This window comes from Orcinus orca, chromosome 3, assembly GCF_937001465.1.
Source record: "Orcinus orca chromosome 3, mOrcOrc1.1, whole genome shotgun sequence".
Lineage (NCBI taxonomy): Eukaryota > Metazoa > Chordata > Mammalia > Artiodactyla > Delphinidae > Orcinus > Orcinus orca.
Window position 1 is genome coordinate 71,249,050 of NC_064561.1, and position 24,070 is coordinate 71,273,119.

Genomic DNA, 24,070 nt, shown 5'->3' on the forward strand with positions numbered 1-24,070 from the left:
GCTCCCGTGGAGTGTAGCACCCTCTGCTGAGCATTCCTGCACACTCCCCCCACCAGCACTGGGGCACTTGCTGTGTGCTAGATATTCAGCGGCACGAGGGACCCAGTCCCTCTTGGGAAGAGGCAGCCGAAGCCTCCCAGCAGCATGAGGATGCCAGGGTAGAAAGAAGAGGCTGGACCCTAGGCAAGGCAGTTCAGGAAGACATCCTTGAGTCGATCCAGTCCAGGCTCTGCCCAGCACCTATTTCGGCCCTGAAGGAGGCTCAGCTGGACCTTTTACAGAGGATGCTAATTGCAAACACTCTGAGTGCATCGATCCACTGCTGCTCTGATTAACTAATTATGCACAACAGCACCTAGAAGGGCTGAAGGAGATTAGTTTGAAAGGACCAGCACCAGGTCGTCATTTCTGAGAGGCCTCCCGGCCTGTTCCAGAGAAAACTCCAGTCTGGCCCAACTCTTTAATTACCTTCAGAGGCACTAAAGTTTAAGTTACATCCTTATTGTTTTCATATTAGCTTCTGCCCGAGTCCTGAGCTAAGCACTGGTGAGGCTACGGTTGGGGAGGGAGGGTCCATGTGACGGGCGGGTGGTTTTCTCGTTTGGCTCTTTAGTTGCAAGATTTCATGAGTTTCCAGAGTGTACCGGTAATTGGTTCCCTAGCAGAGGCTTACAGATATCCTATAATGCTTGCGTGTCGGATTTGCCATTTTCAAACATCCCCAATTGGGTGTTCAAATGTGGCTTCCGTTAGGATTTGTAACGCACAGACACACTCACACTTGCTCTCTCTGTTAGATATTAACACTGCAGCTCTAAATGCAGAATGTCTGCGGTCTGGCCCCGCTTCTATTTTTTACCTCATCTCTGACATATTTTTATACCTCGGATTGTCTCCTTACCTTCCCCCTTTCTAATCCTCTAAGAGGGCTTTGCAGCATGTCATTCAGCCCCCAAAGTCAGCAATAAGCCGAGATCAGCTTGGAACACCAGTCATCGCCCTTGGGAGCACTTTTCAAAGGAGCACAGGTTTCCCAGCTCCTGTCTCGCCCCTTCCAAAGACTTTACCTATTTTGAAACTTCCTCACTAACCCTTGGCTTTGTCTGAAGGAAGACAGAGGAGGCAGGGAAGAAGGGGTGATGGGGGCAGGCAGAGCCAGGCTACTGACGCTCGTTCGGTGAAGGAGCAATCCGCTCTCTCCCCCCAGCACTGCTTACCTGGGCTAACTTCTCCATAGGCAAATACTCATAGATCAGAGTGCCCCCCTCCTCTCTCATGACCCCACCAGGGCTGCAGTGACCTTGTCACCGCTTTCTACCCTATGATGTTGGCCACAGTGCATCCTTCTCCCTCCCATCAGCTGGGCCACTCATGACGCACTCCGGGCTTTGTTTCAACACTGTCTGCATTCAGAGCCCATCGTGCCTAATACCCCTTAAAGCTTCAGGCCTTGTGGAGAGAGGAGAGAGTGCCCGGGTAGAAAAAGTGATTTCTACATTTTCTTTCCAGGGCTGTATACCTTCCACAGAGGCTGCATGTGCCTTATTTACACTTGCTTATTGCATTCTGTTCATATTTTCCAAACAGACAGGGAAAGCCCACTGGGAGAGCACCACCTTACCTGGGCCCTTCTCTGCCCGAGTGCTGTGCTTTCCTTGGGGAGGGAACTGTCTTCCTGCACATTTGGAGTAATGCAGTGGCCCTGTACTTTTCTCTACTAAGGCCCCAGTGGCTGCACAGGTGATACATGCTTCTGGGAGCGGAACAGGAAGGCAGCAGGCTGGACGCAGTCCTTCCAAAGATCCACTGTTCTCACACCAAAGCTAATGAAGGTGGGAGCCTACATGTTTCCTCCATCCTCTGATACTCAGCTAGCTTCCTCTGCTGGCAGAGCTTCCTTTACCTGTGAGGGCCTGATGTTTCGCTTTTTTTCAACCCAGAACATCATGGACCAAGTATATTAATTGCCTCAGTTAGTACTGGCTACCCATAAGCCCAGTCAATCCAAAAAGCTGGTCCAGGACCCAGGAGCAGCCCAGCAAGATAATAGCCGAGATCCAAATCCTGTCTCTGCTACTTGATAGCTGTTTGACTTGGGGATTTTATAAGCACTGTGTTCATGTTTTCTTTCAATACATATATTTTGATCAACAACTATGTATCCATCCTTACGGTAAGTGCTGGGAATATCAGGTGTGGGGAAATCAGACCAAGCCCTCCCATCATGGAGCTTTTCCACCTGGAGGAAGGCAGATATAAATTATAACCTGAATCTCTTGGACTTGTACTGACCCACCTACAAAATAAGGAGAGGAGAGATGTCATTCTTTATATCCCAGGCGTCTCCTCAGGCTTTTTTTAAAAAAAGCGTAAGAATAAAATTCTAACATATTATGCAGACAATTGGGAAATGGGAAGGGGAACATAAATTTATCAAGTCCCTGCTGTATGCTAGTAACTGTGAGCTATGTTTTTTTTTGTTTTTGCGGTATCCGGGTCTCTCACTGTTGTGGCCTCTTCCGTTGCGGAGCACAGGCTCCGGACGCACAGGCTCAGCGGCCATGGCTCACGGGCCCAGCCGCTCCGCGGCATGTGGGATCTTCCCGGATCGGGGCACGAACCCGTGTCCCCTGCATCGGCAGGCGGACTCTCAACCACTGCACCACCAGGGAAGCCCTGAGCTGTGTTTTATTGATAGTGTCTCATCTTACTCCACGCAGTGATGCTATGAGCTAAGCTTTATTACGCCATTGTGCAGACAGACGGATTGAAGTTTACAAAAGGCAGCAAGAGCACTGTTATACCCAGTTAATAAGTATGTGTTGAGAGCACTCTTTTTTATTTATTTACTTGTTTGTTTATTTTTGCCTGTGTTGGGCCTTTGTTGCTACACACAGGCTTTCTCTAGTTTCGGCGAGCAGGGGCTACTCCTCGTTGCGGTGCGTGGGCTTCTCATTGTGTGGTGGCTTTGTGGCGGTGTGCGGGCTTCAGTAGTTGTGGCACATGGGCTCAGTGGTAGCGGCTCACAGGCTCTAGAGCTCAGGCTCAGTAGTAGTGGTGCACAGGCTTAGTTGCTCCGTGGCATATGGGATCTTCCGGGACCAGGGCTCGAACCCGTGTCCCCTGCAGTGGCAGACGGATTCTTAACTACTGGGCCACCAGGGAAATCCCATTCTTTATGCCAGGAGCTGAGGGCATAAGATGCTGAGGCCCAAGGCCTGAGCCAGCCTCGGGGCATGTTTTGTGTTGCTACAATCTAGAGGGGGAGATGGACGCTGAGCCAGAAGTTACAGGTGTGCTGAGTGCCATCTGAGGAGCAAGACTTCGAAAGCATTATAAAAGGGAAAACTCACCTGGTTCTCGGGTTAGAGAATCGGAGAGAAAATACCTTTAAAGCAGACATCTGATGGAGAGTAGGCATTAGCAAGACAAAGAGAAGAGATGTGCTCCAGGGGGAACAGGTGCGTGGAAAGGACAGTAAGGGCAGAGCCTGGAGGCCGAGGAGGAGAGACTAGAGGTGGATCTCACATTGAAGAGTTTGGGTGAACCGTTGGGAGCCTCTGGAGTAGCTAAGTGGGGAAGCGACTTGATCAAATCTGCATTTTAGAAAGATCACTTTGGCTGCTGTTCGGCGAAGGGAACGTGGGAGCAAGTCGGGGAGACCGATTAGGAGCCTGTTACCATTGTCCTGGTGGTGGGAGGTCATGGTGGCACCATGGGCTGGCAGTGGGCTAGCAAGAAGCAGGCAACTTTGCGTGGGAGTCCAGGACATCAGGCCCAGGTGTTTGCCCTGAGGCTCTGAGGGCCATTCTTTGACTACGGGAGGAGGTGGCAATTGGGGTCAGTGGATCTCCAAGACGCCACCAACACACCAGCCATGCTCGGCAGACTGAGATCATGGAAGGAAGATGGAGACTAACCTGTAGGAACAGGAAGGCAGATATGGAAAGACTGAGGAAGAGGATGCTGGGCAGAGACGACTGGGAGGATGACAGCAATTAAAACTGAGCTGAAGCCAGGGCTGGGGGCGAGAGGGAAGAGAATGGAGAGTAGGAGGGCAGGGCACTGACGGCGCCCACCACTTGGGAAGGTAAAGTAGGGGACAGGGATCCAGCCCCGGCGTCTGTGACTGAGCCAGATCCCTTCCCAAGACAGAAGCATCTTTCCCTCTGACGATCTGATGCTGGTTGCCTGAGGACCTTGTTTCTCTCACCAGGAGGAGTGGAGAGACCATCAGACACCCCTCTAGAAATCACAGGAGTTGCCCACCTCCAGGCAGAGTGTGAGACGGCAGGTGGATGTGGTCTTATGGTTTCCTCCACACAGAAATTACTTTTTCCCCAGGAAGGAACCGAGTGTGTGAGAGGTACCCTTTGGGTCCCCTCTTTCTCAAAGCGTTAGTCCTCCTTTCCGACCTTTATCAGGGGCTATGATAGGCATCTTAAAAGGCAAGCGCTTTTCTCCCATTGCCAGCCTGTTATGGCTAGAATACCAAATCTGAGCAAATAGCTCTCTGTGTGCTGTCGTCTTTGATTATTTTTTTCCTCTGGGATATATCTGGCTCCAGGCAGACTGTACCTGACTTTCTCCTTGTAAGGACCATTCGGTTGAGGACACTGTGAGTGAACAGGGCCCAGTAATTGAGCGCCTCCTATCTCCGATTCAGCTTTCTGATCCCTCTCTACCCAGGCCAGTGGTGTCCTGCTTGAGGACTTCTCCCTGAGTGACAGATGTGCTCCTTCAAGACTCCAGTCCCTGGTTCCATCAGCCATCCAAAGCCTGTGTACTTTGGGAAGTCGGTGGGAAATTCAGCCGTCTTCTAAAGATATAGATTAACTGCACATCTGTCAGGGTTTAGTTAAACATGACTGACTAATTTATCCTGCAGTGTGAGATGGGGATTCATTTCCTTTGCAAGTTGACTTGGCAATTTTCTCTGCTCAAAGAACATTTAGAATAGATGGTGTGCATGGCAATCAGGAAGAAATAGATACTATTAATTTTCCATTTTTCAAATGTGAGATTGACTATACAGCCCATATCCCATTCTCCTCGGAAAAACAGACCACCTCCTCTCCCGTTTAGAGCTGTGCACTGTCTGAAAACTCAGAAAAGAGGGCCTTCTAGTCCCCAGACGGTCTGAGTTGGCGCCGATAAGCACGTTAGTGGGGGCCTGTGCCCGGGGGCCAGTCCTGGTACCTGGCAGAGCCGTGTGGCGCTGCCATCAGCCACAGTTCCTCCTCCTATGGCTCAGCGTGAGATGCGGGTTCCCAGCTTGAGCGAGCTTGTGATCTCCTTCCTCAGCTAATCTGTACAGATTGGAGGGAAGGACTGGAGGCACAGGCTTGCGTGTCAGGATATCATGATGGACCTCCGAAAGTTGGAAATCCCAAAGGGACAGCTAGCTTTCATCCAGCGCTCGCCATACAACGTTCGGCCGTGAGGGAAGTAGTCTGTATCTGCGCTCTCCCAGATGGAGTCATTCGCCAGCCGCGAGTGACTGCTGAGTACTTGGAATGGGGTGGGTGCAACTGAGGAACGAAATGTTGACTTTTATTTCATTTTCGTTAATTTAAATGCAAATAGCCACATATGGCTCATGGTAACTCTGTTGGATAGCACAGGTATCTGTGTTCACCCGTTTCCTGTGCGGCCAAAGCCAGTTGTGTTTAGGTATCTTTGTCTTACTGGTTTTCTGAATGCTGTTCTATTTGCTCCAAACTTACTGATAAGTTGTCTATTTAAAAATAAAAACAATCGTAGAGGTAATAGAACTCATAGCTGGCACATGCTGAGTAATTACTATATACCATGTGCTTTGCTAAGCCCTCTTACACACCTCATCTCATTTATAGTCACGTAATGATACCCTGAGTTTACGGATGATGAAACGGAGGCCCTGAGGGGTGAAGTGGCTGGCTTGAGTCACCCAGCCAGCCAGCGGTCAAGCTGGGCTTCACAGCAGGCAGTGAGACCCCAGAGCTCTTATATACTCTGCTGCCTCTCCCGACAGACCTCAGTGCTGTTGCCTGCCTGATGTTTTAAGATACAGTCGTGTCCCGGTTGTTGAACGCCAGGTATTGTCTTGAGGTCATTAGCAACCTGCGTATAAACAATGGCCACACACTCCATGCTTTACAGAGTTTACCTCTGGCTCCTGGCTGGAAGGAAGGAAGCAGCTATACATGTGCACTGAGGTTGCACAGACCCAGTCTGGGTCTGCTCACCACCTCCCCTCAGATGGAGGGCAAGAGAGTCCTTTCCTGCCTGAGGGCTGGGAGGTTTGGCTCGTGTTCTCCATCAAGGACCAAGCCCCAGGCTCAGGAAAGATGGGCTTTCCTGCAAGCAGACACGACCTATAAAAATGAGGAGAGGCTCTGCATAGTATTGTCGTCTGGAGGGGATTCATCCCTTTGCAGCTCAGATGGGGGCTGGTCGCCTCAGTTGAGTGAGACGCTGCACTTAGTGAAGGCTGGATGGGAGTTTGAGCGAGACCCTCTGCTCATTCGTCACTACCTCCGTGCCTTCCACTGGGGTCTCTCCGCACTGATAGGTCCTAGCCTTAATCTACATCTTGTCAGCACCATGAGACATTCAGAACCTGGCTCTGCATTGTAATGTGGCTTGCTTGGCTTCACAGCCTGACTCCTGCAGCTTTAGAATTTGGGAAAACTGACAGTTGTGGGGTTCACTTCCTATTTACTGAGGCTTTACCTCCTCAGGTCTCTAATTCCTGTCCCTCCGGATGCGAACAACCGCTAAATGCATTGCTGGTTTTTCTGCCTCTTGGGAGCGGCCCACTGCCTGGACCCTTTGTCAGAATTCTCAGCACCCAGAATTAGGGTAAAATCAGGCAGCTAGGGAAAGTCAGCTCCCTCCTCTGCACCACTGTCCCTCCTTTGGGGATTTCTCTCCTCCAGTCTTAGCTCTCTATGAGACTGTCAAATAGCCCGCACCCACCTACCCATCCACCCATCTGGATTTTCTTCTTGTTCTCAGGAGTATTCGTTGGCCTTGCTCTGTCATACCGTAAAAGATAAGCCGGATAGCTAAAGATGGGCTGCATATAGAAAGGACTCTTCCAGGGACAAGGCATCCATCTGTCCATAGGGAAAAGTCAAGTCAGTCTGTTCAAAGGCCGGCAACATAAGCCACATCCACAAACCCAAACGTGGGCTAAAGCAAAATCGAGAGTCGCTCTCACTGGGATCTTTTGGTGTCCCAGGCAGCCTTTCCCTAAGAGCATTAGCTGTTCCTAAATGTTAATCTCTTGCCATGAGTTCAGTGGAAAACATCTTCTCTGGCAACTGCAATAGCAAGTTTGATCGGGTTAGCAAACGGGCCCCGTGACGGTCTTTGGAGGCTGGTGCATGACCGCGAGGCCATCCCAGCTTGCTTTCAGAGTGCCAAGGCAGTCCAAGTTCGGTTGTGCATAGCGCTGCTTGCCATGGGCGTCTCGGCTCTCACTCTGTCATACTCTTTACCTGTGAGAGCAGCATCTTTGGGGCATTTTCACAGTGGCATAAGGAGCTATATCCTGGTTGGAGAGGGAGGTCTGTTAGGAGCATCACATGTTGAGAGTAGAGAGTTCGAAAGAGGAGAAGGCCCACGGACTCACTGTTTCTTCCATCTTCTTTTCTCCAGCCTGCACGGACAAGGAGTTGAGGAACCTCGCTTCCCGGCTCAAAGACTGGTTTGGAGCCCTCCATGAGGATGCAAACAGGGTCGTCAAGCCCACCAGCTCCGACACAGCCCAAGGCAGTAAGACCGCTTTACTCTCGCTAATTTACCTCATTTTAAACACCACATTCCCTCCTCAGTTATTGGATGTTGTTGATTGACCACCCTGAGATGCTGTTGTTAAAAGAAACCCTAAGTTAAATGTAGACACTGACTTGAACTATGCCCCAGTTTCAGAAATATTGGAGGAGAGGGAAATGCCTTAGAATCAAGAAAATACTACAACTTACGTTTTTTAAAGTCCGCTTGCAAAATTATCATGTGCTTAGTACAGTCCTTTTGGAAAATGCATTTAAGTAAAGATACTGTGTATAAAATAGATAAGCAACAATATATATAAAATAGATAAGCTGTGTATAAAATAGATAAGCAACAATATACTATATAACATAGGGAATTATAGCCATTATCTTGTAATAACCTGCAAAAATACTGAATCACTATGTTGTACACCTGAAACTAACACAATATTGTACATCAACCATACTTCAATTAAAAAATGTATAGAAACACAGCATTTTAACAACTGTAAGCACGTCGTGGCATGGCATATACTTCAAATGTTCCCTCGCCACGTAGAAAAAAATATTTATGTCTGTGTGTGTATGTATACACACACACACACACTTTACAGACTGTCTTATGGCCTTCTTTTATCATCCAGCAATACACTATCTTTCTAGGCTGTTGAGTAGTATTCTGCCTTGTAATCACTATATAGAATCTCAATGTATAGATACAACATAATTTACGTAATTAGACCTTTATTTGGGAGTTTTGAAGTTGTTCCTAATGTTCAGCTATTATAAGCAACATGGTAGCAAACATCTTTGATAACTTAGCTCTATGGACGTTAATCAGATTACATTTTGTTTTCCATAGATAAACTCCCAGACAAGTGTTCCCTCCGCCATCACTGAACTGGCAGAGACCATACCCAGAGCCTCTCCAGAAGCTGGAGAGAAAACTCAGAGTAGGTCTGCCTGTTTGTACCTTGACAGAGCCTCTCACTGCCTTTAACGTAAAGGCCATTAGGGGAGAGCTCCTGCACACTGTGGCCGATTGGCACAGAACGGCTTAGTCAACAATACAGTTGTTGAGATGCGCGGAGCTTTGCCACAGCCTCTTCTGTGTAGAGATTTTTATATTGATTTGTCAAAATATAAAAACACACGTTATTTAAAGCAGAGAGTATTTCACCCCATCCCTGCTGCCACACTTGTGTGGACAGGATTTCTGAACGTAATGCTCCTGGATTGAACTAAGTAGGTAAGAAGTGATACTGGTAATTGGTGGGAACCAGAGTTTAACCAGCATCTGGTCTTCAGGCCAAATTAGAATGATCTTCTTAATTTCGGGTTTATCCTTTGCTGTTCATAGCCATCTGGAGATACTAGTAGAGAATGTTGATCCTAGGGGACAATTCTTAGGGGACAACCAGTTTGGAACTTTTTTACCTTAAGGGAAAGGTAGATTCTGGGAAGCAAATGCTAAGTGTCCAAAGAGTGGGTCCTGGGGTTGTAGTATCTGTGGGAAGGGGGATGTAAGAGTCTTTCTTTCCATCCCTGCCAAAGGTTTCCTTGGGAGTTTGTGGACAGTTAATTCACAGGCAGTCTCTAGAAGCTTTTCCCAGGGGTCTTCCAGGAGCCGCTGAGTCCCCGGGCTTTCTGAACAGCCTTTCAATGAAGAGCAGATTGACGTGAAAGAGCTGCTCCTCGCAGCCTCCAGTCGTGGGAGGCCCCTTCTGCCTCCCGGGGAGCCTGCAAAAGGCCTGCCCTTGGCCACAGGCAAATCAAGTCCCTGAAGAGGTTTTTAGGTTGGATGTCCTGAAGCAACTGGAGCCAAGGGATATAAAGGAATGACAGACACTTGGTTAGCCCACGAGGCACAGGAGGGAGAGACGTTTTTGTCAGTCCAGCAGTTCTGAAGGGGAAAACCACGGAACCCTAGAGGTGCCATGAGCGCGGGGCCATCCAGAAGGGCTGCTCTGTTCCCCTGGATACCAGATGCAGGTGCCCCTTTTCTAGAGCCTCCCAAATTTGGCACTTATTTCGGTGGTCAGTCAGCAGTATTAAAATTTCCCTGTCCTGTGTATTAAAATGGTAATATCCTCCAACATTGATGCATACTACATAAAATATTCTGTACAAAAGCGTGGAGCCATTTAGTGTCAGAGTCAATTATCTTGCTTTATTCAGTCGCCCCTGAGGACATCATCATCACAGAGATTGTTCAGTCATGACCTTCAGTCAAAGAAGAGGCCAGATGATGTTCCATAGTCTCTCTTCTTGAAAATCAGGATCTTTTCTAAGATGTGCCTTAAGATATCAAAAGGTATAAATTTAAAAATGGAAAGATTTTTGTATGTTGGAACGGGTAAGTTAAACTTTGCAGTAGCTAGAAAACTCCTCTCAACAAGTTCTTCTGTTGAGCACTTCCTGTGTGCCTGTACTGGCTTCTGGACAGCCAAGACCCTGTTGTAAAGATGCTACTTTAAAGGGTGGGCACGCTTTGCTCTGTCTTATATCCTGCTGACTAAGCAGAGGTTCCTGGTGAGGCACATAGAGCCTGATGAGCAGGCTGTAGGTTAGAACCCTAGAGGGTCAATCGATCCCATCAGGATCCTCAGTGACAGTCACTGTGGCAGACCTTGCATTGCTCATCCCTAAACTTGGCGTCCAAGCCAACTGGATGTCCTCAGCGTAGGAGGCTCCTGTGTCATGCGAAGCAGAGGCAGCCCTGGGAGAGGAGGGACTGAGAATGTAGACTGAGGGTTGGGCCACCTGAGCTTGAATTCCAGCCCCACAATTGTATGACCTTGAGCAAGTAACTTAAATCTTGAGCTTCTTTTCTGTAATCCATAGGGAGGACAAAGCATCATCTCTTAGGGCTGTTATAAGGATTCAGTGAGATAATTAAGTATAAAATGCTGAGAAGAGTGCCTTCAGTAACACAAAAGTGAACTCTTCATCATTTTCCGGGGAAAATAAAACCAGTCCTAGAAATCCAGATTATGGACTAATTTAACATTGCCTGGTGCTTTGATTCCGAAAGAAAGATGAGTTTTACATGTGGGGTATGCCTTCTCTGGGGCTTGTCTACAGTACACTCAGTATCCCGAGTGTTAGGCCAAGTGTTCTTATTCGAGCGCATACAGTTTCCACTGTAGAAACAAATAATTCTCTAAGAAAACCAACCCTCCTCCCCGCACCCTGGGAAATAAATAATTTTCTGAGTCATACATGATTCCATGTCATGTATCTCTTGAGGGGATTGCAGAAAAGAAAAATGGGGAACAGAGGCAGGTACCCTGGCTTGTTTTCCCATTAATGTTCAGACTGCTTGGCTTGAACAGTCCTCTGGGATATAATCACTGCTTCTGGATTGTACCACATAGTTTCATCTCACTGCCATCCTTTTACGATAGTTCTTTTGTTTTGGTTTTTCAAGTAGTTTTTTTTCCTCAATATAAAAGCATAGTTTGCAGTATTATCCGTTAGTCCTCTTACTCACCATGTTTGTACTCTTCCTTTTTCAGGCATCCCCTGTTTTAAGCAAGTCTGGTAAATGAAAATCCCTATTTACATCACAGATAGATTAGGATTGGGGATTTATTCCCTTTAGAATATATTCTCCTCAAATGCTGACTTCTGTCTTAGCACATTTTAGACTGTTTCATTTAAAAACCAACCAACCACCACCACATGTTCTGGTAGAAGGCTGCTGAGACTGTACCCGTGGAGGGGGAAAGCACCAGGGGAGGAGGTGGAGAGGGTGGGCCCTGGGGCTCCTTTGGGGGCAGAAAGCTGGGGAGCAAGCAGGGCAGGAGAGAGCGGGCTTGGTGGCAGCTGAGACATGTCCTTCCCTCTACAGGGTTTGACACCAGCATCCTTCCCATCTGCAAGGACTCCCTGGGCTGGATGTTCAACAAGTTGGACATGAACTATGACCTCCTGCTTGACCACTCAGAGATCAACGCCATCTACCTGGATAAGTACGAGCCCTGTATCAAGCCTCTCTTCAATTCCTGTGACTCCTTCAAGGATGGCAAGCTCTCTAACAATGAGTGGTGCTACTGCTTCCAGAAGCCTGGAGGTAAGGCAGGAGGGAGGTGAGGCCCAGAGGGCAGGGCCACCATGCTGTGCAGGGAAGGGCCCCCTATCATGTCCTGGGGAGATAGACAAGGATCAGCAAGCAGAAAGGCACAGCTAAAGCAAACGCTCTTTTCTCCTCATTGACCTCCACTTTCAGCATGGTAGGGAAAACCCAGGAGCATAATTAAGGAGTGTGTTATTCCACTCCTCCTTTTAGGAAAATCTTTTAACTGTTGTGCCTCAGCTTTTCCATCTGTAAGATGGGCGTAGAAACCTTTGCTACATAATTCCCAAAGTCAGTGTAAGATCCTTCATGTCTTTGTTCTTTGTACATTTTCTTCAGATTAGGTTCTTAGGTGTTTCTGTTTGGTTTCAGTAGGAACTCTCTCTATATACTAAGACATTAGAATTGGTCTCATCATAGGTATTGCAAATAGTTTTTTTTCCCCAAATTTGACTATGTGCGTTTTCGCTAGGGTGAAATTTAAAATTTTAAGATAGTTAAATTTCTCCGTCTTTTATTTTGGGGCTTCTTAGAAGCCATAAGGCTTACGTTAAGCTTAGAAAGGCATTTCCCACTGTGAGATAGTAAAGCAATTCTCTTGTTTTCTTTAGTACCTTTGTGGGGTTTTGTTTGTTTACTGAAATATTTTATCACTTTAGTTTTTTGTGTGTGTGCAGTCAAGTAGAGTCCCAGTCCCGATCCCTTGAGATGGTTGTCCACTTGCCCATTTGTCATTAATTGACTAACCCATCTTTCTCCCACTAGTTTGAAATGCTTCCTCTATCATATATAAAACTCCTATATGCTCTATGTATATCTGTCTATTCCTGGGTGCTCTGTCCTACTAATTGACATGTTTTATTATTTAGTGGACCACTCTCTCCTACCATTAATCTTTTTTTAGAATATCGTTATATGTCCTATATATTTGAACTCTTTGAATTTTATAATCAGTTCATTCAATTAAAAAAAACTTGTATTTTTTTTAGAATTAGGCAAAATTAATCTAGAGAGTTGACAGCTATATAATGAACCCTTTTATCCTAGAACAGGGTTTGTCTGTTAACCAGCAAGCTACAGGTTTTGTTTTCACAGATGTTATACTTCCCTTGTGTTTACTGTTGTTGCCAGTATAGACAAAATCCATTTTTTCCCATTATATTTCCTCACTGGTGATTGCTTCACTATTAAATTTGTTCCCGGCCACCATACTAAATCCTCACTTTATTTATGATGGTTATTCTGGTTGGTTTCCTTGAATTTTTCAGGTGTGTACCCATGTTATCTGCAAATAGTGATAGTTTTTTCTCTTTTCAATTTTTGTACCTCATTTCTTTCTAATCACATCAGCTAGTTCTTCCAAATCGATGTTACATAATAGCCATGCTTTTTACTTCAATAGGAATGCTTGTGGTGGTCCAGCGTTAAGCTTAATGATAGCTTTGGGCTTGAGTTCATACAAATTCATGTGGCTTTAGCTCCAGGTTGAGGCTGAATGAAGCGAAGCCTCATTGCTAATACTTCACCTGGAGGGGTAATGCCAGGGCCCCGAGAGGGAAGTAACTGCCTTAACCACGAGACACAGCTGAGCCCCTGGCCACATGCGATGTCTCCAGATAGGCTGCCCTTTCAGCAACTGTGGGAGGGAGCCAGGACCCACCTATGGAAAAGAATGGCATCTAGGAGGAGTTGAGCAAAATAATTTGTTGTCGTTCTTTGTTTCTTATTTTGTGTACTTCTCCCATTTTCTTAAGTTAGTTCCTTTATTTTTTTGATAAAGTTCCTACCACCTCCTTTCCTGACCCAGAACCAACTTTGGGAGTTCTATTTACCCTCACCTTTCTTTATTATTTCCTATATTTTTAATGTATGTACTTGAGGGTAAAGTTTTCCTCCAAAGCACTCCTTTAGCTATGGGCCATAGGTATTCATAGTTTGTATTTTTATTATGGTTAATTTGTAGATATTCTACAATTAAGGATCTGGGTACCTCTTTGGCCCAATAAAGCTTTGAAAGAGCACTTTTAAACTCTTCGTGCTGACTGAGATCATTCTTTTCTTTATTGCCAAGTTTTAGAAGTTTTTTCAGAAGTTCTCATGGGAATTAGTCTTTGAATGTTTGAAAATATATAAATTTCCTTTATACAGAAGCAAAGATGCTAAGTATAAACTTCCTGGAATCATAGTTTGCTCTCTTGATACTTTAACGTTATTCTCCTAGCCCTGGATGTAGTTAATGAAAGAGTGAACCCCTACTAATTTTTCTCCCTTTTGGTGGTGATGTAATCATTTTGCCTGGAAGCCAAAAGGATTCTTTACCTTTCACGGCTATGAACTTCCTTGGACATGTTTTAGTTTTGCTCAGGCTATATCAATCACTTTTTCCTGAGACATGTTATGCTCTTTTGAGCTCTAGAATTAAAACTTTTTTGTCCCACGTGTTTAGTCTCTTCTCATCAGTCACATGGACGTTTCACATCAGTTTTGTTGCTTCAGATATAGCCTTCCTTTCTTTAACGGCTTAATTTTCCTCTTTATGTTATTTATATCCTTGAGCTTTTGTACCTGTGCATTAAAATACTTGTAGACGGTCTTTTTTCATTAGAATCTTTGGTAAATATTTTCTTCCCAGCAGCATACATTTTCTGTTACATATTTTTCATCTGAAGTTTGTTCTTGTTCGTTCCTCTCTTTTTCTTGCAGCATTTTTAGTAGGTCTCAGTCTTGATTCATTTTTACTTATAAGTAGAGTTTTTTAAAGACAGTTTGAGAAAGGGGCCTGACAATTAGAAACTTGCTTCCTGGTAAACTGGCAGAGTGTTTATGATTGTGATGCTCCTTCAGGAGCAGTCTTCTAAATGCCTAAAGATTTTTTTCTCTGTATTTCTTCATAGGGAGATGAGCATTTCCATTTGTACCTACCTCATATGGTGACTGTAAAGATTAAATTAATTAGAAAATTCTAAAACATTAGCTGGTGCATTCTGAGAATTCAGTGAATGTTCATTATTTGCTATAGATGCTACTTTTTTTTTTTTTTTTTTTTTTGCGGTACGTGGGCCTCTCACTGTTGTGGCCTCTCCCGTTGCGGACCACAGGCTCCGGACGCGCAGGCTCAGCGGCCATGGCTCACGGGCCTAGCCGCTCTGTGGCATGTGGGATCTTCCCAGACCGGGGCACGAACCCGTGTCCCCTGCATCAGCAGGTGGACTCTCAACCACTGCGCCACCAGGGAAGCCCTAGATGCTACTTTTAATCATCAAAGAAAGATGGAGTTTGGTCTCTTTTTTGTTGGTTTCAGGCGGTATCTTTCTCCTGTACTCCGAAATCATCTTAAACCCAGAAGTCAAAAACATGTACTTGATAGTTTCTCTCAAGGAATGAGAAGCAAGACCAGGTGGCATTGTGAAATCCGAAGGGTAACAGATGTAAATAGGCACTCAGGTACCTTCTGCAGACTCCACACTTGTACTTACAGAGGTAGGGTACGTGCTCTGAGAATCCAAATGTCATGGTCTTTGCTGGAGAACCATGAGCAAATAGCAGAGCCACAGCATCTGCAAAGGCCGGTCATAGTAAAATTAAGATTAGTGAGGTCGCCTTTCTTTTTGCTTGGAGTAGAAGTCAAAAAGGGTACCACACACTTTCATATGCCCTACTTTAACCATGTGGCTCCCACTGTATCAGCCCTTCACTTGAGAATGGACAGTTTTGAGCTCATTTGTAATAACACGTTTTATCACTGAAGACTTGGAGGCTGAGAGGGAGAAAGAGACAGGCCCAAAGTACTTACCTAGGAGGTGGCAAAGCCCAGAGTTAAGGTGTCACCCTTCTGTCCCTCTAGATCTCTTCTGTATCTTCATAGTTGTCCCTTGAGGCCTGTGTTTTACTTTCCTGGGGTAGTGAGCCATGAGGTCGGAGGTAGCCATTCTAATCGTCTTTCTATCCTGCAGTAAGACCTGAGGTAGATTAAGTATTTGTCCCAGTCTGTGGATTCAACACACGTACCCACTAGTAACCTTTTATCCTGGTTCTCAGCTCATAGAAGTCTTGGCTGATAAGAGACTTTTTTTCTTTCTATAAGGAAGTAAATAATGAAATCACTGACTAGACACTTGGCATTTGCTTGAATGGTTGGTGGGAAGAAAGATTCCGATACAGTGCAAGTAGCCCCCAAGTACTATTTTAAGTACCTAGTGGTATAAAATGTTGTTTTTTTAAAATTAGTGCCACTAATGGCCTGAATTTGTTTTGCTGCATAGCAGATGAAGTAATTCCACTCCCAGGTGTGTCCTTGTCTCCATTTCGTGTCAAGAGTGAAAGCAGTCACTAGCAGTCATATCCCTTACCATATCCCTTACCATCTGGAAACTGACTTGCATAAATTATTTTTAGGTCTCCCTTGCCAGAATGAAATGAACAGGATTCAGAAGTTGAACAAGGGGAAAAGCCTGTTGGGTAAGCACCATTTCTTGCCACTCATTTAAACAACTAATTAAACCATCCGTGTCTCTTGTAATATTGAGCACAGCCATGGTTATTCAATTAGGGACCAGTGTTTTGTGAAAGAACTGCCTCGTATTACCCGAGACAGGGCTCTTCCAGGAAGCTGGTACTAGGCGGTAGTCCACAGGACATACTCTGAGGCTCAGTTAGCTGGCTGAGAAACGCTGCACGCTCCATCAGCGGGAGGAGACGTCAAAGGTCAGCCCATGACCAGTGGGCAGGTCACCGGGCTGAAATCAAGCTAACCCCTCCCTGATCTTGGCTTTTCCTTCTTTCAGGTATGGCCATTAAACGGAGCTCTCAAGGGTTCCTTCCAAGTTAAAATGATAAGATCTATATAGAATTTCCTACATTCTGCAGATCAAGTTGTCCATTCAAGGAGGACGATGAGCTGAGTCCCTTCTAAATTTATCAGACAGGGTCCAAGGACTCGAGTGCACTTAAACACATTCCTGTTTCATGTGCATGATCACTGGACCCTGTCTCTACGTTTCTCCTCTTATCTTTTGTCCAAATGTTGAGGTGGAAGCAAGTGGGTTGTGCGGGTGTGTTTTTTCCCTGACATGCAAATCTGTGGCCAAGGTAACAAATGCTGGCTGTTGAAGGTTCCCTTTAGCTCCATACCCTCCTTTCTGCAGCACGCAGACCAGGCCATTGCTGAGACATCAGAGACACCTCATTTGTTTGCCCAAAAAAGAGCCTGCACTGCTTCCCTTGCTTTTTAAAAAGGGAGCTGACAGCTACAACACGAATTATTCTTGTTAAACATTCAGAAGCAGGTTCACCCCCTAAACAGCCTGCCATTTATCTATTTTCTTGAAGGAAACGGGCAAATTTTTTGCAGATTGGTCTGTGAACTCTGGCCATTTCTCTTCATCTGATGTTTGTGCCACTCAAAGTGCATCTTATCTCCTTCCTTCTACTTTTGAAAATTACTTATTTCACTGGCTGGCCTTAGACTTCCCACTTCTGATAACACCCTTTTCAGCTCACCAAGAACTCCAAAGTCGTTGTGATCTGGACCTGAGTGTAGGTTCTTCCCCAGTGTTGAAGACATAAAAGCATCTTTCTGGATCTCTCTTCCATTGGGCTTTCCTCCAGTGCAAGGACTTGTGCTCAATGATCTGATTCTTCCATGTGCGAGGTTATTTTGGGTTTGAGTGATGTGCTTAAGAGAACTAATAGAGAGTGCTATTTCTGGATGCATGGATATCTTCTTACTGCTTCATTGATAATGAGATATTTTTAAAGTATGTGGCCTCAGATAAAATGTCTCATCTTTTATTTTCCCCAGTTCACAGGAATGAAAGGCCTATCTTTTTCCTACTGTGAACCCCACCTAGTTTTAAAGCTCACTTTACCACATCTCCCCACATAGGGATATTATTCCAGCTGACTCATAAATATACCATTTATCTGCTTACAGATTATTTTTTGCAGGGGGAAATCTCCTAATATAACACATGTGTATTCCGGGGCATTCAGATTCCTAGCAGAGACAAGCAATAACAAATTACAGTCAGTTATAATTACTGCCTACTTAGAAAAAAACGGTAATTCTATTACCTTATAGATATAGAGCAGCACCTGCTTCCTACCAACCTGGGGCCTCAAGCCAGGATATATATTTTTTTGCAGGGGGGCATCTATTAACTGCTCTTGTTTTCCAACTGCAGCTCAAGGAGGAGGATCAGCATTTCCTCACCTTTCTACTTGTTCTCAAAAGAAAGCATCTGCTTTTTTCTTTTTGTCCTTCCTTCTGTTCCCTGAAGACCAGGGGTGCTGTGCACTGGCTGAGCAACTAAGAGTATGGGCACTACTTCTAACTGCAGCACCAGCAGACTTACCTGTCACTTAGGAGGGATTTTTCTGGGGGCAACTTCCTAGCTGTGATCTTTGAGAACGTGGTCATCTTGGAATAGCTTGGTGAGCAGATGCTAGAATCAGCTGGATCTGAGGTTACTGTCTGCCATGCCACTCTTCTTTCCAGATCTGTTCTATGAAATAAAATAAAAGGTCAATTTAAAAACACAGTCACTCTCAAGAAATCACAAATAAAATTAGGCAGTAGAAGCCAGTGGTAAGCAGAAACCTCCATCTTCACATGGCTGATTAATGTTACTACTCAGGTTACACTGAGAATTGTCCCACAGTAGATGAGCACACAATCATCAAACACACACACACACACATGCCCCCTAAGAAAAATGAAAACGAAAAACTGTCATAAATAGTACCTACAGTTGAGTGTTAAGAAGAGAAAATATTATCTTCAGTGTGCTGAGAGGAAATCACTTTGAACCTAGGATGTTAAATTTATCTCAGTGATCATCCAAGTGTGATGACAGACATATTCTCAAACCACAGATTCAGTAAGCTTACTAACCGTAGACTTACTAAAGGTTTTAATATGCAGAAGACAATACCAGGAGGAATTACTGAGATACAATGTGGAAAAGAAATAAGGCATGCTGCTAAAACTAAACAAATATGAACTATAAAAATGTTTTGATATCAAGGTAGAATTAAAATTTCAGACTGTTGGGGGGGTCAGTGAGAAAAATGTGATAAAAATGTGTCTGGTTTATTCAGGAATAAAAGAAAATATAGATTAACTTAAGATTTTATTAAGAAAAATGTGATTCTCAGTGCCTATTGTAAGGTAATAGTAAAAATATTGGAAAAAGAATAAAGAAAACTTGATCATTTCAACAGAAAGCAGGAAAGGGGGAAGACAGCAAACACAAAATACAGTGGTAGATATAAAAACACGCATATCTGTAATCACCATAAATGTGACTGGGCCAAACTCATTTATTATGAGACAGAGACTGAGAAAATCTGACAAGAGCAAATACTTTGTTTTCAATTCTTAAGAGAAAGAGGTATTATTATAAGAGAAAGAGGTATTATTATAAGAGAAAGAGGTATTATTATCTTGCTGAAATGTTACATTTACTATGTTGTTATGTCATCAATTGGTATACCCATAACTTTAAAACAAAATGTAACATTATAACAATTGTAACTATAGATGTAACCAGCATAGGAGCACTCAATATATAAGGCAAATACTAACAGACATAAAAGGAGAAATTGACAGTGACACAATAATAGTGGGGGACTTCACCCCACTTTCATCAATGGACAGATCATCTAGATAGAAAATCAATAAGGAAACACAGGCCTTAAATGCTATTTATACAGCATTCCATCCAAAAGCAGCAGAATACACAGTCTTTTCAAGTGCACATGGAACATTCTCCAGGATTGATCACATCTTGGGTCACAAAGCAAGCCTTAGTAAAGTTAAGAAAATTGCAGTCAATATCAAGCATCTTTTCTGACCACAGTGCTGTGAGATTAGAAATGAACTATAAGATAAACACTGGAAAAAAGCACAAACATGTGGAGTCTAAACAACCAATGGATCACTGAAGAAATCAAAAAATACCTAGAGACAAATGACAATGAAAACAGGATGATGCAAAAGCAGTTCTAAGAGGGAAGTTTATAGCAATACAATCTTACCGCAGGAAGCAAGAAAAGTCCCAAATAAACAACCTAACCTTACGCCTGAAGCAACTAGAGAAAGAAGAACAAACAAAACCCAAAGTTAGTAGTAAGGAAAGAAATCATAAAGATCAGAGCAGAAATAAATGAAATAGAAACAAAGAAAACAATAGCAAAGATCAATAACACTAAAAGCTGGTTCTTTGAGAAGATAAACAAAATGGATAAACCCTTTGACTCATCAAGAAAAGAGTGGAGAGGATGCAAATCAATAAAATTAGAAATGGAAAAGTTACAACTGACACCACAGAAATACAAAGGATCCTAAGAGACTACTACAAGCAATTATATGCCACTAAAATGGACAACCTAGAAGAAATGGACAAAATCTTAAAAAGAATGGAACCTTCTAAGACTGAACCAGGAAGAAATAGAAAATATGAACAGACCAATCACAAGCACTGAAATTGAAAGTGTGATTAAAAAATTCCCAACAAACAAAAGTCCAGGACCAGATGGCTTCACAGGTGAATTCTATCAAACATTTAGAGAAGAGCTAACACCCATCCTTCTCAAACTCTTCCAAAAAATTGCAGAGGAAGGAACACTCCCAAACTCATTCTATGAGGCTACTGTCACCCAGATACCAAAACCAGACAAAGATACCACAAAAAAGAAAATTACAGGCCAATATCACTGATGAACATAGATGCAAAAATCCTCAACAAAATACTAGCAAACTGAATCCAGCAATACATTAAAAGGATCATATGCCATGGTAAAGTGGAGTTTATCCCAGGGACACAAAGATTTTTCAATATCCACAAATCATTCAGTGTGATACACCACGCTAACAAAGTGAAGGAAAAAAACCATATGATCATGTCAATCCCAAACTCCCAGTCTATCCCTCCCCCACTCCCCCTGGTAACCATAAGTTCATTCTCTAATTCTGTGAGTCTGTTTGCTTTCCAAATAAGTTCATTTGTATAGGTTTTTTTGGATTCTGCATATAAAGCAATATCATATGATACTTGTCTTTCTCTGTCTGACTTCACTTAGTATGACAATCTCCAGGTCCATCCATGTTGCTTTTCAATGGCTGAGTAATATTCCATTGTTTCCATATATCACTTATATGCAGAACCAAAAAAAAATGATACAAACGAACTTATTTACAGAACAGAAGCAGACTCACAGACATAGGAAAACTTATGATTACCAAAGGGGAAAGGTGAAGGTGGGGAGGGATAAACTGGGAGTTTGGGATGGACATGTACACACTACTACATTTAAAATAGATAACCAACAAGGGTCTGCTGTGTAGCACAGGGAACACTGCTCAATATTCTGTAATAACATAAATGGGAAGAGAATTTGAAAAAGAATAGATACATGTATATGAATAACTGAATCACTCTGCTGTACACCTGAAACTAACACAACATTGTAAATCAACCATAGTCCAATATAAAATAAAAATTTTAAAAAAAGAACACACACACAAAGTAACAGAGCTGCAAGGAGTTGTTGTCATATCTATAGCCTAATCAGAGACTCTAATATACCTCTTCTTGAAAACTTACAGTTCAAGTATACAAAAGAAGAAATGAACAACATACTTCATTAGCATTTTTATATATGTATTCCTATTTTATATATGTATTCCTATTCATTAGCATTTTTATATATGTATTCCTGTATATGTACATAGGCATAGAATAGACAGTCTGTTCAAACACACATGACATTTGTCATGGACTACACAAAAGAAAACTAAAACTAAACACCTCAAAAAAGTATCATAGATGATATTCTCTACAACACAATACAAACAGAAGTAAAAAGTGAGGTTACACAACCTTATATGTCTGAGTTTTGTTTTTTAAATAATTAGTCAAAGATGAAATAAAGTAAAACTACAAAAGATTTAGACCTGAATGAAAATGAAAGCACTATGTGCCAAAAACAGAGAAGCAACTAAAATGAAACTTAGAGGAACATTCATAGCTTCAGATGCATTTCTGGAAAAACAAATAAAACTAAAATTTCAAATCCAAAAGCTATAAGGACAACACAGATAAGACTAAAGCAAAAAGAAATCAAATAGACAAAACTTTGACAATGTGAAAGCCTCAAATAGTCTCATGAATTTAAAAATGGGCTGTAACCTCAGATATAGATGAATAGCATAAATCTGTAGTTCTCAAACTTCACAGTTTGAGAACTACAGAAACACCTGGAGAGTTTATTAAAGCATAGTTTGCTGGGCCCCACTCTCAAAGTCTTTAATTCAGTAGGTTTGAGGTGGGCTCAAGAACTTGCTTTTCCAAGCAGTTTGTTTGCCACTGATGATGCAGCTGCTGGTCCTGGGCCCACACTTTGGAAACCATTGCTATAAAACAACTTACAGCAATTACGAAAACCTAGTTGAAAAGGATACTATGAGTATGGGTCATGAAGAAAAAGAAGACCCAACAGGATTAAAAAAAAAACAAAAACATTAATTTTAAATCAAAATCAAAATCAAAATACTACTGTCACCTCCTAAAATAGGCACCAGGCCCAAAATATTTTTATGGGTGAATCCATGGAAGAGATCATTCTCATTTTATACAAAACATCTGGAGTACAGAAAAAGAAAAATACCTGAATCACTTTACAAATGAGTTGCTTGGATACAGAAATTGAAGAAACAAAACTATATGCCTCTATCACTTAGTAACATAGAGGTAAAAGGATCAGAAAATTGAATCCAATATATCATGACCAAGTAGTATTTATTCCAGGAAAGCAAAGATATATTTTAAAAAATTGTGCCACTCATTAAAAGCATATAAAGGATAAAAAATCCTATGATTCTCTCAAGTATTAATGTTATTGAATCAGGAAGGAATAGAAAATCTGAACAGACCGGTTACTAGTGAGGAGATTGAATCAATAATCAAAAATCTCCCACGAAAGCAAAGACCAAGAGCAGATAGCTTCACTGGTGAATCTGACCAAATATTTAAAGAAGAATTAACACCAATCCTTCTCCAACTCTTCCCAAAAAACTTCAGAGGAGGGAACACTCCCAAACTCATTTTATGAAGCCAGCATTACCTTGATACTAAAGCCAGAAAAAAACACTACAAGAAAAGAAAACTACAAGCCAATATCCCAGATGAATATAGATGCAAAAATTCTCTAGCAGCACATTAAAGGAAAGGAAGATGTAAAATTTTCTTTGTTTGCAGATGATACAATTTAACCAAGGAGGTGAAAGATCTCTATGCTGAAAACTGTTAAGACATTGATGAAAGGAATCCCATATTCATGGATTAGAAGAATTAATATTGTTAAAATGTCTATACTACCCAAAGTCATGTATAGATTCAAAGCAATTTCTATAAAGATCCCAGTAGCATTTTTACAGAAATAGAAACACAATCCTAAAATTTATATGAAACCACAAAACCCCCAAATAGCCAAAGCAACTCTAAGAAAGAACAAAGAAGAACACTTCCTGATTTCCAGCTGTATTATAAAGCTATAGTCAACAAACAAGGTTGTACTGGCATAAAAATAGACACACAGAGTAACAGAACATAATGGAGAGCCCAGAAATAAACCCATACATATACAATCAACTAATATATTCAAAAGACAGTCTCTTCAATAAATGGTGCTGGGAAAATTGGATATTCACATGTAAAAGAATGAAACTAGACCCCTACCTTACACCACTCACAAAAATTAACTTGAAATTGATCAAAGACCTAAATGTAAGACTGGAAACAATAAAACTGCTAGAAAAACACATAGGAAAAAAGCTCTTGACATGGGCCTTGGCAGTGAGTTTTTGCATATGACACCTAAAACACAAGCAACAAGATCAAAAATATGTGGGACCACATCAAACTTAAAAGCTTCTGTGCAGCAAAACAATCAAAAAAACGAAAAGACAACCTATGGAATGAGAAGAAATATTTGCAAACCATATATCAGATAGGGGTTAATATCAATATATGTAAAGAACTCATACAACTCAATAGCAAAAACAAAACAAACAAAAAATTCCACAAATACTTCAATTTGACAAATGGACAAAGGAACTGAATAGACATTTTTTCCAAAGAAGATATTCAGATGGTCAACAGGTACATGAAAAGGTGCTCAGCCTCACTAATCATCAGGGAAGTGCAAATCAAAACCACAATAAGATATCAGG

The 24,070-nt window shown here is 42.8% G+C and overlaps 2 protein-coding genes across 4 annotated transcripts in view; both read left to right on the forward strand.

The window, feature by feature from the left end:
• Positions 1-21,912, forward strand: part of LOC125963778 (non-histone chromosomal protein HMG-14) — a 623,855-nt gene extending 601,943 nt beyond the window's left edge. Inside the window, exon 2 of the mRNA XM_049707105.1 lies at positions 20,385-21,912. The gene's annotated coding sequence lies outside the window, so the exon portion shown is untranslated. The remainder of the gene's footprint in view (positions 1-20,384) is intronic.
• SPOCK1 (SPARC (osteonectin), cwcv and kazal like domains proteoglycan 1) overlaps positions 1-24,070 on the forward strand; it is a 554,695-nt gene that overhangs the window by 525,339 nt on the left and 5,286 nt on the right. For all 3 annotated transcript variants that reach the window (XM_049707102.1, XM_004282089.3, XM_049707103.1), the window contains 3 exons: positions 7,645-7,761; positions 11,614-11,835; positions 16,234-16,296. In XM_049707102.1, coding sequence (XP_049563059.1) covers positions 7,645-7,761; positions 11,614-11,835; positions 16,234-16,296 — 402 coding nt within the window. The remainder of the gene's footprint in view (positions 1-7,644; positions 7,762-11,613; positions 11,836-16,233; positions 16,297-24,070) is intronic.